Below are 20,437 nucleotides of genomic sequence, written 5' to 3'. Positions count from 1 at the left end.
ACAAGTGTGTCTTCGGCGTCACCTCGGGCAAGTTCCTAGGCTACATTGTCAATCGGCGCGGTATTGAGGCCAACCCGGACAAAATAAAAGCCATTCTAGATATGAAACCACCTCGGAAAGCAAAAGAGGTCCAAAGGCTAAACGGCCGCATAGCCGCTCTAAGCCGCTTCTTATCTAAGTCAACAGACCGCTGCCTACCCTTCTTCAAGGCAGTCAAAGGCAAAGGGTTCGAATGGACCCAAGACTGCCAGTTCGCGTTCGACGAATTAAAAGGTTACCTCGCTAGTATACCAACCTTAGCCTGGCCCGAGGTGGGCGAGGTCTTACAACTGTACCTCTCGGCGAGCGACAAGGCGGTCAGTTCGGTACTAATAAAGGAAACAGACCGGGTCCAACGACCCATAAATTATGTTAGTAAAATTTTGCAGGGAGCAGAGGCAAGGTACCCGGAGATAGAAAAACTAGCATACGCCCTAGTAATAGCAGCTCGGAAACTCCGCCCATACTTCCAGGCTCATACAGTCATCGTCCTAACTGACAAACCTCTCAGACAAGTTTTACTCAAACCCGAAGTCTCCGATCGACTGACGAAATGGGCCATCGAACTCAACGAGTATGGTCTCCAGTACAAACCGAGAACCGCTATCAAGGCCCAAGCTTTGGCAGATTTTATCGCCGAGTGCACTTTCAGCCACGAAGCCCCACAGGTCGAGCCCGAGGTCCCCATTTGCAGCGAACCCGGAGCTCCTGAGCCCATAGAGTTCGAACCCCGTGAAGTAGCATCCAGTGTGGCATCTCTCCTGATCAGGCGAAGAGCGAATTGGGATGAGGAGCCCTGGATCCTTCACGTGGATGGTTCCTCGAACCGGCAGGGCAGCGGAGCTGGAATAGTCTTGTGTGGCCCGAGCGGCACAAAAGTAGAGTACGTGCTACGCTTTGAGTTCGTGGCATCCAACAACGAGGCAGAGTACGAAGCGCTAATCGCCGGGCTAGACCTAGCGCGAAAGTTTAAGGCAAAACACTTGGTGATCTGCAGCGATTCTCAGCTCGTGGTAAACCAAGTTACCGGCGAGTACGAAGCACGCGATCTCTCCATGACCGCATATTTGGCCAAAGTAAAAGAAGCCCTGCTCAACTTCCGGTCACACATCATCAGGCAAATCCCGAGGTCCGAAAACACTGAGGCCGACGCCCTATCCTGGTTAGCCAGCACGAGTCACAACAATATGAGAACTGTGTACATAGAGGACTTACCTCGGCCTAGTATTCTCGGGGGGACAGAGGAGGTCGCTCCCATCTCAAAAGCAAAGCCGAGCTGGATCGATCCACTCGCGAGCTTCCTGATAGACGAAACCCTCCCTGTAGAACGCAATGCCGCCAAAAGGGTGCAGCGCCAGGCAGCCAAATATGTCATAATAGATGAACGGTTATACCGACGGTCGTACACGCTCCCCTATATGCGGTGCCTACGACCTACCGAAGCCGAGTTTGTACTCCGCGACACTCATGAAGGCCTATGCGGCGGACACTTGGGGGGCAGAGCACTCGCCCAAAAGGCACTTCGACAAGGATACTACTGGCCAATGATGAAGGCAGAAGATGTCGAGCTCGTCAGAAAATGCGACAAGTGTCAGAAGCACGCTAACATCCACCATCAACCTGCCTCCGACCTCAAATACCTCGCCAGCCCGTGGCCCTTTGCACAATGGGGCATCGACCTCCTTGGGCCATTCCCACCAGCAACAGGCGGGAGAAAATTCTTAGTTGTTGCGGTAGATTATTTTACGAAGTGGATAGAAGCCGAACCTTTGGCAACTGTTACGGCCCGAAACATACAGAACTCCTTTTGGAAGAACATAGTATGTCGGTTCGGATTACCTCAGGTTCTAATTTCCAACAACGACAAACAGTTCGAGGATATCAAGTTCCAAGAGTGGTGCCAGGACATGGGGATTCGGCAAAATTTCACGTCAGTCGCGCACCCACAGGCAAACGGTCAGACGGAAGTAATGAACAGAGCCATCCTGCGCGGACTGAAAGCACGTCTGGATCGAGCTAAGGGATTGTGGGCCGAAGAGCTACCAAGTGTCTTATGGGCTCACCGAACGACCGAAAAAGCAGCCACGGGAGAAACCCCCTTCAACCTCACCTACGGCACTGAAGCGGTGATCCCGGCGGAAATCAAAATACCAACGTTGCGATTAGAAACATACGACGATCGGACGAACGGAGACGAGTTATGCACCAACCTCGACCTACTGGATGAGGTAAGGGACCTCGCGCACATCCGAACAGCGGCATACCAGCAGCAGGTAGCTCGCTACTACAATAGCAGAGTAAAGCGACGAAGCTTCCGAGTCGGCGAACTGGTCCTCCGGAATATTATGGTGCCCGAACCCGGCGTCGGCAAGCTTGGACCTAATTGGGAAGGGCCCTATAAAGTAAAAATAGCGCTCGGGGGCGCATATGAACTCGAAACCTTGGAAGGCAAACGAGTACCCCGAACGTGGAACATCGTGAACTTGAGGCGATACTACCTATAAACCACCTAGCGAAGTGGACGAAATCAGGCCATGTGCCACAAGGCAAGCCGAGGAACTTCAGCACATTATCAGCTCGGCAAAAAATCAGTTCGTGGCATAAAAGACCACGGAAATTTAAAAACCCGGCAAAGAAACAGCTCGGGGAAGATGAGCAAGGAAAAAAGACACTCCATTGCAAGAAAAAGTACACTGGCAAAAAAAAAATTACATGCCTGGAGCCACTTCTTCGCCATCGAAAGGCACTTCAACAACAACCGAAGGCCCTGCCTCTCCTTCAGAGTCCGGCTCACCATCGGCAGCATTAGCCATCTCCTGAGTTATGCGCGAAGTGGTTATGGCACTTACATCGAGGTCGAGGTATGTATTCCGGATCATCCACCGGCTCAACTTGAACTCCCTCCTATAAGAGTCCACCATCAGATCGTCAAAACGCGGGGAGGCAATGTAGTCTTCAACTGCCTTCTTTTTGGCGTCTTCAATGCCTTGGGAGAAAATCTATGTTCTCTCCCTAATGTCCTCCTGAAGATACTCGACTTGATGCTGCAAATCCAACTTCAAGTCCGCCATGTGCTTGACAACTACCCCCATGGCCTCGGCGTCACGCTGAGACCTCGCCTGTCTGGCCATCGCGACGCGAGCAGCCTTTTCAGCAGCGTAAGTAGCCACCTCAGTAGCCCGGGTATTTTCCTCTGCAGCATGGAAGGCTTCTTCAGCAGCATGAGCAGCAACCTCAGCAGCTCGCGCCTGTCGCGAGCTCCTCTCCACTTGGGCCGCCAAGGCATGAATCGAAGAATTCACCTACCAAAAGAAACAAGTGAGCAAAAAGACAACAGAAGCAACGGAATTAAAAAAAAAAAAAGACAATCTCACTTACCACCATGGCATGTGTTACAGCGCGGCAAGCGACCTGATTCAAGGGAAGATCGGTCCACGCCGCGACCTCCTCGGGGAAAGTAGCATCCCTACTCTTTTGAAGAGCGTAGTTCGGCATCAACACGCTCCTAAACTCCCCTTGAGCTCCCGAGCCTGAGGGCCCAGCCCGCGTATGAGCAGACCCGGAGTGAGGAGCACTTGAGTACGCAGGAGCGCCCGTATGAGTGGTTTCAGCGAAAGGCACCCCGGCAGTCTCGTGCACCGGTGGAGTCACTTCGGGCTCCCTAGGTAGATCCTCTGTCGTATGGTCTAGGGCTTGGGGCTCCTCATCCAGGGGCAGCTCGTTATGAGTTCGCTTGGCGACCCGCTTCCTCCTCTTCATACCTTGGAACAAACGCCCGCCGCAAGTTCTCTCCGCATCCATCACACATGCAGAACGAGTTCGACATCAGAAAAAATGAAGGAACAAAGCAAGCAAGAAACCGCATAGCCAGAAACCTACCCGAACTCAGGCCGACTGCAAAAAGCTTAGCCTCCGTTAAGTAGTGGTGGCACTTTAAGCCTTGCCGTGCCCACTGCCGGAGACCCTTCACCATCTCTTTATCAAGAGTTACGCCCGAGTCGGGAGCGGCCTCACCCCACCCGGTCTGAAAGGGCCATCCTTGTGCACTTCGCACGCCGAAGTAGTCCCGCTTCCACGCCGGGACCTTGTTAGGGAGATCGTGCAGAAGCTTAAAACCCTGGCGAGGAGTAAGGTAATACGCCCGTCTCCCCCCAGGAAGATCACCCGCCTGTCTCTTGAGCATCAAGATAGAGGAGAATATCTCTAAGTCCAAGGGGAAGTTCTGCTCGCAAAAAAGGGATATCGTCCCCACCAGGTTCCGAATAGAGTTCGGATGAAGCTGGCCAATGGTGACACCGAAGTGGTTTATGACTTCGACGAGAAGGGGATGGAAAGGAAGTCGCAACCCTGCGGCGAGCTGCTCTCGAAAAATCACGATCTCATCGGGACCGTGTTCCCAAGGAAAGCTACCCGAAGGAATGAAATATGTGTACCCCCCAGGAAGATTGTAGGACAGAAGTATGGATTGAAGCCCCTCAGGCATCATGGTCGAAGGACCAAACCTGTCTAGCATCCGACCTCGGCGGGAGGTAGACGTCAAACTGCCCAAAGCAACTCGGCCCACTAGTTCATAGTCTTCAAGCTCCACCTCAGGATCACTGAGGCAGTCTGGGGACACGACTCGGTTGGTGGAACCTACGTCGGCCCTACTCGAAGAATCGTCTGAGCTATCAAAGCTAGACATTGGGGAAAAGATAGATTAAAGAAAGTACTCACCGGAAAGTTTGAAGAACAAGCTAAAGAACCGTGAAGACTGTATAACCAGCCTTGACGCGAGCTGGAAGAGACTCAGACGCGAGTTGGAAGGTTGGACGCGAACTTGATAGACAACCGCAGAAGTGACAAACCAACCAGGGTCCCCCACTATTTATAGCTACAGTAACCAAGAATCGACCGTGCAGACTGAAGATGATCCGACGGCCCACGTTCTTACCAACCGCGCAACCCTTAAAGTCGAGACATGATTGGCGCACGTCTTTCCGAAAAAAGCGAAACGTCAGCACGTCTTTTTGAAACCAACGTCGCTTCGACACGCGTCTTTTCGAATCTGACGCGCCGCACGTCTCCCTGGCAGTCGACGGCGTACATACAGCAGTGGCGTGCCTTTTTGAAATGACCCGCTGTCACGTCCCAGCGGCGCGAGTTGGTTTGAAATTTAAAACGCATGGTCACAACCACCAGCGTTCTTGAGTAAGGCACGTTTCCAGCCTTCTCAAAAACCGAAAAAACCCTAGCAAAAGCGTCTCATACAGTGAAGGTTTGAAGGACGGGACAAATCTACAACCACCTCGTGAAAACTCTCCGCACCATGGCAAGGCCCTCGACGCAAGGAGTGGGGGGCAATTGATGAAGGAAGATTTGGCCCGACCTCTTTATTATGAGACACGTGGCAGAAACGACAGCTCGGCAAAAGGGGTCAAGCCTAGGCGGGAACAAGGGGACACACTTCGCCGAACTAACCCACCTTGTAACAACTCGGGATAGACTTCACCGAACTGACCACCTTGTAACAGCTCGGGGTAGACTTCGCCGAATTGCCGCCTTGTAACAGCTCGGGATAGACTTCGCCGAACTGACCACCTTGTAACAGTTCGGGATACCTCCGAGCTCAAGACCGCCTCGCTCAGCACTTCGCATCATCTTCTAGGCACCAAAGCCAAACAAGTCGTACCATGCCTGGCACCAGGGAAGTCCGTGCCCGATGGCGCCACGCCTGACTGACTTGGGATCTGACGTTTTGGCAGCAGCACTCTAAACGGCCACCTGCCACCGCCACTGACACCGCCTTCTCCAGTTAGACGGTTAGGCAGTGACGGTTCTGTCTCAGCAGAAGGGACGACGGCTGAGTTGACAAGCGCAAGGGTAATCATACCCGATCTGACAAGGGCATCGGGACGAGTACGCGAAGTGACTATAAGAGCCCCCTGCCCCCCGACAACGGAGGTATGCAAACTTTGCGCTATCTGGTATTACCTTGCTTTTGAAAGATTCTAACTTGAGCTTCGGAGCCTCTACACCGGGTTCCCCCCGGAGCTTTTCCATCTCTCCCGTTTCAGGATCCCTGCTACCCCGTTCGAAAGCAAGGCAGCGGACAGCTAAGACCAGCCGGATCGCGCTCCATCAATTGCCATCATTGCTTGTGATATTTTCCTTTTGTTTTCCCTCTTAGCTTTTAGGGCAAATAAAGTAGTGAGGTTTTTCATATTTAGTGTTGTATCAAATATAGGTTTAATATTATCCCTACAAGTTCTCAAGATTCTGATGGCTATATAATATGGTGGATACTTGCATTTTCTCAGGCATGGGATTTTTGGCAACAACTAATTCCTTGGTTATACATTCATCTAATTAATATGGTGGATATAACCATCTTACTTGCATAATATTTTTCAATTAAAAGTTCTACATTGGATTCAATAACTTTAAAGGATAGTAATTTCTCTATTCGTTTTTATTATTTTAAACTTTAGGAGTATATTTTCTACTCCTAATTTTACAATCCTGAGGGAGTATATGTATAAATTAGGAATTGAAGTGTGATATTTTAGAGAGGACTAAAAAATAAATGTTTCAACAATTCAAAGACTATAATGTAATTATAAGAGAATTGAGGATCACATAATAATTGTTTAAATATTATGTAGTAATCAAAATATTTTTTACAAAGATATGATTTTCTAGCAATTTAATGTAGTGACCTATATACATTTCTCAAAATCCCATCATCTATGAGAGTGCATCACACAAATCATGATAAATAAGCAATTTAACAAGACCTGTTAATTCAAGAAGCAGTAAAGGAGATAAGGAGTCATTCGACCTCTAGTACATGGTGTCCAAAAATTAATTTATTTAAAAGTTTAGTTGATGTGCTAATTGATGCTCTTGAAATTCAAATGAGATTTAGTAGGATAAGATGTTATCTTGAAGAGATAAAGGTAGACAAAAGATATGCTAGACTCCTATTAGAGACAAATCAATTCTAATGTAAATAGGGAAGTCCAAAAAATTCTAATGATCTTTTCTAGGAAATTAAATAGGAGAGTAGGCAGTGGACTAGTGGTTAACTATCCAACAACAACTGAATCATTTAGGTGCAATAATCTTAAAAGAACATCTTGCAAAAAACAATTTAGCTTCAAAATGGAAAATGGTCACAAGAGTTTTTAGGAGAGTAGTCTACCAAAAACAAAGAGATTAGAAATATACATCAAATGGCCCAATAAATAACTCTAGAAAATATCTATGACATAGTTCCATTTTTTAACAAGTTTTGATCACTAAAATCCAGAAATATTATGAGAAAAAGGTTTCATTACTCCAATGTGAATCAAATACTTTGAGGAAAATAATTAGGGATGATAAAAAAAAAAAAAAAAGATAATGAAAAGACTAAACACTCTCAGTCATTTGATTAATCAAAGTTTTAGCTATTACTTTAGAAAGTCAAAAGAAGACTATTTTAGGAGATAAAATAGGACACTAAATAGAATATTAAATAATAGGTAATTAATGGCCTAATCAATCAAAATGTTCAAAAGAAACTTAGCAATTTCAAAAGCTATTCCAAAAACAGTCCAAAAAAACGCCACTTTATTTGAGATAGTGGTTTCTCCAAAATAAAAGGAAAATTAAAATAACCACTAAATCAATATAATGGCATATCAAAAACTACAATCTCAATCACGAAGAACAGGATTAATATGCAATCTTTTTTTTTTTTTTTTTTTTTTTTGGGGGGGGGGAGCATTTTGTTCGCGACCCTAACATTTCAGTAATTCAATATTTGGTTTAAAAAAATGGGAGCATTGAGATTTTATGATAAATTAAAGGAATCCAGCACCAAACCACTAAATATAAACCGTGCTTAGAAGAAAGAGATTCAGGTTCATAAACAAGAATGGTTAAACTTCTGGTTTAATCGGTACCTCTCATAAACAAAATTGGCTTTAATATTGGCAGATGCCTAGCAATGATTTAATCTTACAACTAATAGATTAAACACAACAAAGCTAGTCAAACTTAAGAAAAATTAACACTTGTCATTAACTTGTTATCAAATCAAATGATCAAGTTAACACATACATCACAATTCCCAAAGGAGACTAAGCCAAAAAACACAAACAAATAACAGAACAAGAAAGAAAACTTCAAAATTGAGTTCGTTGAATGTATATTTGTGGAATCAAATAAAATAGATTAAACATATATATGACAAAGCAATCACTTTAAGGTCAGAATTTAATGACAAAGCAATTAATTCAATTCAGAATAAAAGTTTTAAATAAAATAAAGGGATTAAGGAACGAATACACCTATTCGTTCAAATCTGTAGAAAGTGCCCTTGTGCACCAGCCCCAATACGGTATGAGATGGAGGCCCTTTTCACTCCTTTTCAGAAAATGTTGATTGAAGAGAAAAGGAGAAAACTTGTTATTATCGAGAGTAGCTTCTAAGATTGATACATTATGACTTCAATAAACTTGGCTCTGATATCACTGAAGATTGTGATGATAGAATGTGAAAATTTAGGAACTCTTGCTAAGTTTGGACACGGGGCCCAAACTTTTTCAACAGTCCAAAGTGGAGGTTATTTTCTACCACAACTAGAATTGCTAATAATTAGGGCTGTTTATAAGAAGGCCCAACCCGACCAAACCAACCAACCCAACTTGAGTCGGCCGGGTTATCTTCAGCACCAGTCGGTTTTAGGTTATAAAACATCATAAACCGACTTAGAGTTAGTAGTTACAACCTAGTTAGTTCTTACTTAATTTTTAGTCTTCTAGTTAGGAATAGCATTAATGGCAAGTATTGTAAGACAACTAGACAAGGATTTTTTTTGGAAAAGTTCAAAGAAAAGAATCAAAGGATCCTAGTTTCTATGGTCTTTTACACCAAATAGGCAACCAATTACAATTAGAATTAGGTGTCCTTTTTTACTTAGATTAAAAGGTTTCTTGAAATATACAAATTTTAGTCTTCTTTCTCTAATACAGTTTGACTTTCTATTTCCTTGATAACTTCTATTTTAAGTTTCTAACTTGGTCTGCCCCCATTATTGCAGTTGAGTTTCTGTCAAGCATGATTGAACTTAGAGCCAAAACCGACCCAACCCAACTCAAACCAACTAGGTCGGTTTTGCTTAACACTAGGTCGATTTCGGTTTCAAGTTCAGGTAACCCAACCAGGTTAGGTCAGTTGGAAAAACCTCAATAAACCAACCAACCCAACCCGTGAACAGCCCTACTAATAATCAAGAGAGATTAATAGAGAATGTTATGCTGAGAGGGAGAAATGTTCTCAGTAGTTCAAGTGCCTCCACTGGGTCGGTTGTTGAGACAATTGGATGCTAAGAACTACCCACAAATCTCTCTAAACAGATGGGATTAGCCTCCAATGGGATGAGACACTTGTCCCTGGTTGTTGAGACATTTTCTCAACCAACAACTACTCTAGTGGACCAAGTTTAAAAGAAATAAATCAAAACAAATTTTATTTTATAGGAAAATAATAAATAATAATAATAATAATTGAAAAGAGGTAATGATTGTGTGTGCATGTTGGTCCACATAGAGCAAATATTTCATCGATCGTGTAGTTATTCCCGTTGGCCTACGAATAGTCCTACACATCGAGGATGATAAATATCGAGAGCCATAGGCCACTTGGTCTAACAATTTTCCGTTAGACTCCATCACATATAACATAACATGACTAATAATATATAAACAATAAGGATAGAGTTAGTCAATTGAAAATCTACATGTAAATTAAAGTGGTGAGTGGTAATGGTGGTGTTAGCCATTTTGATCTTCACTCAGTTATCATTAAGGCTTCTCAAACGCAAACTCAAGTACTTACATATTACTGATCGAAGGAAACAATGAGCCTACACCCCATATATATTCACTCTTAGTCTTGGAGCGTCAGGCTCCCACTAACCTAGGTGCAAAATTTGCATCCGGTGCAGATTTGCACTGTACTACAAACAAACATAGCCTTTGTGCTATCAAAATTTGGTGGCCAAGATGAATAAAATCATACTAAAGCATGTGGCTACATGGATTAGTTTTCGTTCTTAGAGACTATCAGCCTTAATTTTGCTAATCAACCTCCACTAAATTAAGCAATCATCATGAAGCAAATTCAGCACATCATGCAGTACCCAGGAGACATCTTTAATGTATTAACCCAAATTCACCCTCAAGATACGTTTCTCTTGCCCATCCCTACTCCAAATAATGAATTACAGAATTATTTTTAAAGCTAAATTAATTCCACTATTTGCAATGTAATTTCATTTACACTGTTAAAAATGCATAGAAATACAAATTAAAAAAGTGTTCATTATGGTTCAATTTTGTTTCAGATTTTACTTTACTTTTTCTTTTAAGTTTTATTTTATTTCACTTACACTAAAAATAAACAAAACAAAATAAAACTTTTTAATGAAATTAAATCAGAAATTACATTCAACTCATTTATACTCTTGTATTTTTGCACCAGTGTAAAAGAAATTTTATTGGAAACAAATAAGGCCTTAGGAGCAAAATATATTGTGCTGAGGCGTATTAGTGTGACGGTTTTTGTGATCTTCAATTCCCATGTATCGTTTGTTCTTGATTGTAGATTAAAATCATGACTTATGAAAGTCACCTGTTGTTGTGGCAATCTAACAATAATTAAGTCTGTTTTACAATCTAAGGGTATGTTTAAGTCTTTTACCCTATTGCTTAATTGTTTAGCACTCAATTTGGATGGATGGAAAATAAGAGAGAAACAGGAAATTTTATTTAAAAGAAAAAAGAAAATTCCTTCTGTTTTTTTGGTAGATATTCCATGTATAAGTCTTTTACCCTATTCGTTCTGTTGATGATCCATGCACCTGTCTTGGGCGAATGGGAGGGGTGGACTAGATACTCCAAATCCTATGCATTTTTTGAACAAGGTGATTGCTCTCAGAATTGAGACCATATATCTGTGATCTTGAATATAATTTATGTGTGTTAAAAAAAAAAATTATACAAAGTTGACTATGAATTTCTGCTAAGCTATCATTCATTAACAATGTCACTGAGAAAAGGTACGTTGATTGCTAATGAACTGATCAATTCTAGATGTTAAGTACTACATTTCTTTTCATATTTCATTTGATGCTCCCACCTGAACAACTTTTAATTAAACATTTACCATTGAGCTTGCTTAATTTATTATTTTTATCTTTTAAGGCTCAATTTGTAAAGAGTATAAATGCAAATATGTACAGTGTAAATACATACAAAATAATACAAAATATAAGGTTTTGCACTCTATATATTTGCATTTGTACTCCTTCCATACTCAGCCTAAAGTGTGTTACCGGTAGTTTTAATAATAGCCACTATTATCATCCTTGTCACAATTGCACCAATTCTTGATGGGACAATTTGTTTTGTTTGAAATACAGATTTTTAGATGAAAATGGGTTTTGGGATTTTATAATCTGTAAGGATATTAATTAGGTATTATATTAGGCTAAATCCAATTCTCCCTTCTCCCATCTGTATAATGTTGTTGTAAGGTGCATGAGCTTACTTATTAAATATTAAATTTACTAATATTTGAATCAAATGTATGTTTTTTTTTTTACATATTTTAACTGATAATTGGATACTTTACTATTTGTTTATAATATTTTACTTGGTCCTGGCCATTCTTTTATATAATGGGAAAATAAAAATTTATTTATCTTATTTTATTTATTTATTACTTATGTATAAGTAATAAATAAATTGGATGGTCCATGTCAGTATGTCTCTCCGTGGAGAGAAATTATTTATCTATTTTTCAAAATTTTCCTATTTTCTTTTGTTTTAAAAATATAAAAAAGTAATCATTGCTTATTTAATTAGATTAATAAATCTGCACACTATTAGAGAGAGAGACCTTTGGGTTTTCCAATGCCTCTTATTTTGATGTATGTTATTATTACATTTAAAAAAGTCGTTTAAGAGAGAGAGAGAAAGAGAGGGAGGGAGTAGTAGTAATAATAATTACAATATTTTTAATAATTAACAGTATTAACCATATTTATTAAAAATAATGTATTTATTCATTAAAATAATTTTTCAATAATTATAACTATTTATTCAAAAATAGTATTAAATAATGTATTAATTAAATAATTAAACTATAATATTAATTAACAGTATTAACTGTACTTTTAATTAATATATTATTTTTAATAATTACAGTGTTATTAAGTAATCAAAAATATTGATTAAAATACTGAATTTATTTATTAACAATACTTTTAATTAATATAATACTTTTAATAATTAAAGAATTTTTAATAATTACAATATTATTTATTAAAAATAATTTATTATTTTATTCACAGTATTTAATACTTAACCATATTTTACAATATTTTCAATAATTGCAGTATTATTAATTACAGTATTTATTAATTAATAGTGTTTCTTAAAATACTATAGTTTAACAGTATTAATATTTTTTATTAATTCATTAATTAACATTTTTAAAATTGTTAGTTATATTTCAAAGTGTAAGTAATATAATCAAATTTTTAAATAGTAATTGAAAGTACTTATATTTAAATTATTTATTTAAATATAATTTCAGCTACAAATAGCAGAAAATTATATTTAATGAACAGAAATTATCGAAGAAAATAACCAAAAAAGGATTAACATGACTTTCAATAAATATGATAAATTACCAAAAATAAAAAATATAACCATTAAAATTACTTTTTGAGAGGAGCTATATATCTATTTTTTCAAATTTTTTCTTTTGTTTTGTTTTAAAAATATAAAAAAGTAATCATTGCTTATCTTGATTAGATTAATAAAGCTACACACTATTACTAAGAGAGAGCTTTGGGTTTTACAAGGCCTCTTATTTTAATGTATGTTATTAAGAGAGAGAGAGAGAGAGAGAGAGAGATAGAGAGAGGGAGGGAGGGAGTAGTAATAATAATTACTATATTTTAAAATTTACAGTATTAATAATAATTACAATACTTTTAATAATTAACAGTATTTTATTAATTAATAGTATTAACCGTATTTATTAATTAATAGTATATTTAATAATTATAGTATTAAATAATTATCAATATTTATTAAAAAATAGTATTAATAGTTACAGTATTTATTAAATAATGGTAGTTAAATAATTATATTATTTTATTCATTAACAACCTTAACTGTATTTTTAATTAATATAGTATTTTTTAAGGGAAATTGTCTAAAACTCACCATGAGTTTTACAAGGCCTCTTATTTTAATGTATGTTATTAAGAGAGAGAGAGAGAGAGAGGGAGGGAGGGAGTAGTAATAATAATTACTATATTTTAAAATTTACAGTATTAATAATAATTACAATACTTTTAATAATTAACAGTATTTTATTAATTAATAGTATTAACCGTATTTATTAATTAATGGTATATTTAATAATTATAGTATTAAATAATTATCAATATTTATTAAAAAATAGTATTAATAGTTACAATATTTATTAATTAACGGTAGTTAAATAATTACATTATTTTATTCATTAACAACTTTAACTGTATTTTTAATTAATATGGTATTTTTTATGGGAAATTGTCTAAAACTCACCATGAGTTTTACAAGGCCTCTTATTTTAATGTATGTTATTAAGAGAGAGAGAGAGAGAGAGAGAGAGAGAGAGAGAGAGAGAGAGAGAGAGGGAGGGAGGGAGGGAGGGAGGGAGGGAGTAGTAATAATAATTACTATATTTTAAAATTTACAGTATTAATAATAATTACAATACTTTTAATAATTAACAGTATTTTATTAATTAATAGTATTAACCATATTTATTAATTAATAGTATATTTAATAATTATAGTATTAATAAATTATCAATATTTATTAAAAAATAGTATTAATAGTTACAGTATTTATTAAATAATGGTAGTTAAATAATTACATTATTTTATTCATTAACAACCTTAACTGTATTTTTAATTAATATGGTATTTTTTAAGGGAAATTGTCTGAAACTCACCATGAGTTTTCAACATTTCTCTTAAACTAACCACAAGTTTTCAAAATTTCTAAAACTCACCATGTCAGTAAGTTTTTATTTTCCAAAACCCACATTTCATTAGCGCACCATTAATGTTTCTTAACAGAGGTGTCCATGTCAGCATAAATAACAATTTTCATGGCCAAATTACCCTTGAATGGTGAGTTAGAGGAAAAATGGTCTTTTTCAGTTTTCAATTTTCTTGTTTTTTTTTTTTTTTGCATCTTTAGTGTTTTGTTCTAATTTTCAATGTTTTTTTATAATTTCTGTTTTTTTACATTTTTCTATTTTCTACAATCTATAATTTTTCCTGTATTTTTTGTTATTTATTTGCAATTTCTGTGCTTTTCTATAACTTTTGGTGTTTTTTCTACAATTTTTATTTTCTGATTTTGTTTTTCTATTTCTATAGTTTCTATAATTTGAAAATTTTTATTTTGTTTGCAATTTCTATATTTTTTTTATATTTTTTGTAATTTCTATGTTTTTATGTATTTTATATTTGAAATTTTTTTTTGAACTTTTTCCTTTTTCATGTCTAAATATTAAAATGGCAATATATTAACACCCATTAATTTATTTTGTTTATATTTTATATTTTTCAATGAAGGTTAAAATGGTAATATATTAACACCCATTAATTTGTTTAACTCCAAGTTAGTGACATGGTGAGTTTTAGACATTTTGAAAAGTTGTGGTGAGTTTAAGAGAAATGCTGAAAACTGATGGTGAGTTTTAGACAACTTCCTTATTTTCAATAATTACTGTATTATTAATTAATTAAAAATATTTATTGAAATACTGAATTTATTAATTAACAGTATTATTAATTAATATAGTACTTTTAATAATTACAGTATTTTGATCAATTAACAGTATTTTTAATAATTATAGTATTAATAATTAACCATACTTTACAATATTTTCAATAATTGTAGCATTATTAATTAATAGTGTTTTATTAAAATTATTAAAAACTATTAATATTTTGAATTAATTCATTAATTAACAGTTTTTTAAATTGTTAATTAATGTAAGTTATAATTTAAAATGTATTTAAAATATTATTTAAATATAATTTAAGCTATAAATTGCAGAAAATTACATTTAATGAATAGAAATTATCCAAGAAGATAACCAAAAACAAAGTACCAATAATTTTGTCATAATTACCAAAAATAGATTAACATGATTTCCAATAAATATGATAAATTACCAAAAATTAAAAAATATAACCATTGAAATTACTTTTTGAAAATATGTATTAATTATCAATAATATTCAAGAAGTAAATGTAATTAGTCCATACTGTATTTAAAAAACATTTATTTTTTTGTATAAATTATGAATTATATAAATTAGATATTATAGTCCCTATGATGACATTAATTCAGTGTTACAATGAAAAATAGAAAAAAATATATTTATTTTTATATATTTCCATCATTTCACCTTCACTCAATAAAGCACGGGTCCCATTAATATAATAAAAAATTGGGTAGTGGTTCTGGACCGATTCACACATCACAAACACTGAAAGCGTACGATCAGGAAAAATTTTGCATTTTGTTATATTGGGGGAGGAGGTTTTATCAAGAAAAAAGAATTCGGATTACCCAAACCACCACTGCAGATATTAGGGGGTTATTAAGGTTTTGGGAGGAGAGGAGGTTTTAGAATTTCTCGCCGAACACGCATTAAAAGAATTGGATGCAACTGGGTGTGGTGTGGGTGAATGGTTCAATTCAACGTGGTGTAGTGGGAGTGGGACATAAATGATATATACTGGTACATTGTTCTTTGGGAAATTTCATCAAACATGATTGATTACATGGAGAAAAACAACAAATTGTCAGACTATGGACGGGACGGGTCTCTGACCAGCATAAAGGTAAGCGTAGCGCCGATTGACGTTTGAAATTCAAAGTGGACGTACGTCAAATTAGTCGGTGTGACAGAAGAGTCCAATCCATTTATGTATATTATTGGATGGAGGGTTGGATTGGATGACCTGAGTCAACCCACAGTGATTAGTAGGTGGTTGTCCAATGTCCACCATCACACGTCACAGCTCCAGTTCAGACCCTTCAACTGACCGTTCATTTGGTAATATTCAATCAAGCATGTACGTCTGGTGGCATACTGGCATTTAGTTAGAGGTTCAGATTTTGTCAAACTTATAATCCATTCACTCAACCTCGCTTTTCACATATTGAGCCACCCACTTCTTGATTCTACACTTTTGGTAAAAAAAAAAAAAAAAAAAATCTAATTAAAGTTTAGAGTCATGAAGTGGGTCGCTCACTAAACCTTGTTCCAGCCCAGCCCATTGAAAGTGTAAATAAAGGAGTTTGTAATTAATTATAGGAAAAATTCTCCATTAGTACTCTGTATTTTTTGACTAGTGTTACTTGGCCTTTGAATTTTAAAATACGATAATTTAGTATTCGAATTTTTAAAATGTGCCAATCCAATATATATCGTTAACTAGTTATTAACCAGCTATTAAGTGACATTTGAAAAAGATATAATTGCTGTTGAATGTTATCTAATTTTATTTATCAACCATCCAAATATTGACAAAAAAATTAATAATCCTAAATCATTACCTCTTCTATTCAAAAAAGGATTTTAGACCGTTAATTTTTTGTCAATGTTTAGATGATTTATAAAAAAAAAAAATTAGATGACACTTGAAGGGTATTTATGTCTTTTTCAAATGCCACTTAACAATAGGTACTGGATTAACATATTTTAAAAGTTCGAATAATGAATTATGGCAATTTAAAGTTCTGGGGACCAAAATGACACTAGTCCCAAAATGCAGGTACTAATCAGGAATTTTGGAATTTTCCCTTAATTATAGACTGAGTGCAGAGCTGTGGTTCGTAATACTTGGAAGTCCAAATTGCGCCTGACCTTATCACTGTGTGATTATTTGTCCTTCTAAAGCAATTATATTGAAGTGAAGTGAAGGAAGTGCAGAGAAAAAAAACTGAAACCGTAGAATGTCAAATAGTGCAGTACCCAGAAAGATGACTTGAGTTAAAGAAAAAATTTTCAGATGTTAATTGTAGAATGTCAAATCTGCTATTCTTCTTACCCGTTTGAGTTGAGTAAAACATTGGGTGGTTAGAGGTCAATTAATTGAGAGAAACAAAATTTTTCAGATGTTAATTGTATGGTCTACACAAATGGCACTTAAAAGTCATACTTGGACAACTAGGCATTCTCACATATCTAGGAGCCCAAGATTTTTTAAATCTTTTGAATGGTTTAAAAAGATTGACTTGAACATTCCAGTCGGCCACTTGAATTAGATCATTGTGCTTCTGATACAGATGTGTCTATGTACCACTGTTCAGTGCAGGTCAGTCTGCATGCACACTAGCCCACAAATCCTAACCAAGCTAGAGGAGATGATGCTAGCTATGCAGCGAGGAATTGCTTATATCATGCTGAATGTAAAAGCCCAATTTTACAAACAGCCAAACGGAGATACTTGTGAGTTGTGACAAACAAACAATCAACCAACCTCCACTAAAAATCATATCCTACCTTTTCTGCCAAGATTTTGCTTCACTAATTCTTCTTCCGAAAGACTCAAAATTTTGTCATTTCTTTCCTTTTTCTTCTACCAGAATACTGTTGAATGATTTGCACATTGAAAAAAAAAAATAAAAAGAAGAAGAAGAAGAAGAAAAACGATTGACTTCATAGTAACTAACACTGTTGATCCATCACTGGCTTTCACTTCTGTTGCTTTGCTTGGACAAACACTTCCAAGCTCTTGGATTTTGCACATACAAGGTTACAACAATTGATACTCAAAACTTCAAACCTTTTCTACAGGATCGTATATTAGATTAAGCATGTCAAAAAGAGTCTCCGCCACCAACTATCTGGGTGTGGGTTTGAGATGCAGATATTGATTAATTCTCTAGGCTCAAACGTTGATAATTAAGTGCACTCCAGGAGAAGAAGCTGCCAGGGGCACCTTTATGCAGATCTTCTCCAGGCTCAAACGTTGATAATTGCTGGGAACTCTTGAACTTCTGTGCACCCATGATTATATTTCCGATTCAGATAAGTTTCATACATGTAGATCTATTTTCCTTCCAAAAACATAGTGATTACATCAAAGTTGGAATGCATCGGCTCTTTTCTTGGCTTGGCTATACAAGGGCAGTAGCTGTATTACTCTGATACAGTGAAAAAGTGGGATCTGTGCTTGAGGGTAGTTTTGGGATCACCCAGCAAACACACGGCACTCCCACCTTTAAAGACATAAATACTAATTATTTTTTCCCATGTTTGAGAAGTCCGTTCTGGATGCATTTATATCTGGTTGAGAAGCCTATTTTAATCCGTTTTCTGGTTGTTCCGACTATTGTAAAGGACTTAAAGCATCATCAGCTACCGGCTTCGGCTATGCTCTGTAAGGAGGGCCTCCATGGTCTTGACTTTGCACTTGCAGAAGTGGATGTGGATGACGTAGATGCTGTCCCTGTTCTTGGTCGGTGTCTTTCATGTCTGGCTGCCTGAAATGTTTTAGCATGATTGTATAATGAGTACTCATGGGCAGGACTGAACACCTTCATCTGAAATTTGTTTTAGCGGATAGTCTATCGGAAACAGGGAAATGATTTCTATAGAAATGAGTGTGATGTATGGAATTACTACATATATAAATGCGTCCAACACACAGGCTAAATCTTGAAAAGGGGGGTGGCTGAATGATAATCACCTGACTACTATTCTGTAAATCGATCTTCCTTTCTCTTATTTCAGATCCTAATCCGTGCAAGTTTGAGTTTGTCGTTCTTGGTTGCCTTTGGACGGATTCCGTCTGGCTCTTCTTCATGTTTGCATACCTTTTAGCCCAGAGCCCTTTCATAACCTCTGCACCCCCACACACAAAAAAAAAAAAAAGAATAAACAAATTAATCTTCAAGAAAAGTTAACTGTTCACAGGCCATACGATTAATAAGAACGATGAAATGAGAAAATACAGAGAGAGAGAGAGAGACGGTGGGGGTGGGGGAAGCAGAAACCTTCAGAGGTGATGAGTCTATAGGCTTGACCAAGAACAAGAGTATCAGTAGGGCGGAGTACTTTAACACGCGTAATACGGACGGCGTCGTCACGCTTCTCCTCCTTCTCCGGGAGACACAGTGTGACTATGAGAGCAACGTAGTGACCCGGGTTCATTCTCATGATCTCACTGGCGGTCACCGGCCAATACAATCTCTCTACTCTCCCACCAGGATGCTGTATAACCAATGTTGCTGCATCTATGGCCTGGCAATTCCCCATCTCCCTCTATCTCTAAACCTTCCAAACACACAAACTCGAACAGAAGAATAAGAAGAAGAGGAGGAAGAAAGAAGATAGGCGGGGAGGGTAAGGCTGAGAGTGGAAAAAAGGAAGGAGGGAGAGAGAGCAACAGTGTTCTTTATTTAGGAGTAGGGACTAGGGGGGTCACTGGGTCAGCATCCACCGCATCATCCGATTAGGTGTCGTTTGGCTCTGAGTTGCAGGCAGGCACAGGCACCGGGCTTCCAACTTCCAAAGTTACCCAACTTTGGTCGGTCTACTTATGGTCAGTCGCTGTAAGTTTTAATTTTGAGAATAGACCCATCACCCTTGCATTAAGTTACGGCCACCATTTATGATATATACTTAAAATTGCACAATCACCAATGAGGAGGCATCACCGTTGCTCGATCACTGTTCTCATTTCCACGTTTCAGCACATCTTTGGGCTATTGTTGACGTGGCCCAGGCCCAGGCCCAGCGAGATTTTCGGAGACTTTCCTCGTTGCCTCCCGTAGCGTGAGATTCCGTGAGTCTCGGTGTGAGGAGCTTCCACCCGTGACCCGACAGTCCGTCCACACACATTCGACTCTGCGTGCCGTGCGTGTAATGTGGCTGACCATTAAAAAGAAAAAAAATGTAATAATAAAAGGCTTGTATTGTAAAGCTGCATTGCTGAAGATTTTATTCTCCTTATGTTATTTGTGGCAAATATGATATATTAATAAACTGATGGCCTTCTTGTACTTTCATGTATTTGATATGAATTCCATTAATCTGGGTCGTCCACGGTCGACTGGTGTTCTTCAAAGCGTTTCCCAATTTTAAATAACCAAAAAACAAGCCACCTATGATTGAATCGTCTTGACCATCTAATAAATTGCATTATTTTTGGGGGGTATTGAGAATGTATGTATGATACTGCGATTTAGCCAAGATCAGATCAAATCCTGAATTCCGATTTTTACTTGAACCCTTGGGTTGGTGGTAGATGGCACTGTTGGGCCCCGCCGCAACA

The 20,437-nt window shown here is 37.6% G+C and overlaps 1 protein-coding gene across 1 annotated transcript; it reads right to left on the bottom strand.

Annotated features, from left to right (window-relative positions):
• Positions 1–18,156: 18,156 nt before the first annotated feature.
• On the bottom strand, positions 18,157–19,692 carry LOC148853993 (uncharacterized). Its single transcript, XM_088986391.1, has 3 exons — positions 19,158–19,692; positions 18,851–19,005; positions 18,157–18,644 (listed from the first exon to the last, which is right to left on the bottom strand). Exons 1-3 carry the CDS (start codon positions 19,417–19,419, stop codon positions 18,516–18,518), a joined length of 546 nt encoding a protein of 181 aa, XP_088842517.1. The 5' UTR covers positions 19,420–19,692; the 3' UTR covers positions 18,157–18,515.
• Between the last annotated feature and the right edge of the window lie 745 nt (positions 19,693–20,437).

Source organism: Nelumbo lutea, chromosome 4, assembly GCF_056320005.1.
Source record: "Nelumbo lutea isolate HS-2025 chromosome 4, American lotus-T2T, whole genome shotgun sequence".
NCBI lineage: Eukaryota > Viridiplantae > Streptophyta > Magnoliopsida > Proteales > Nelumbonaceae > Nelumbo > Nelumbo lutea.
Note: the sequence above shows the minus strand (reverse complement) of the source record. Positions and strands in the feature narration are given on the sequence as shown.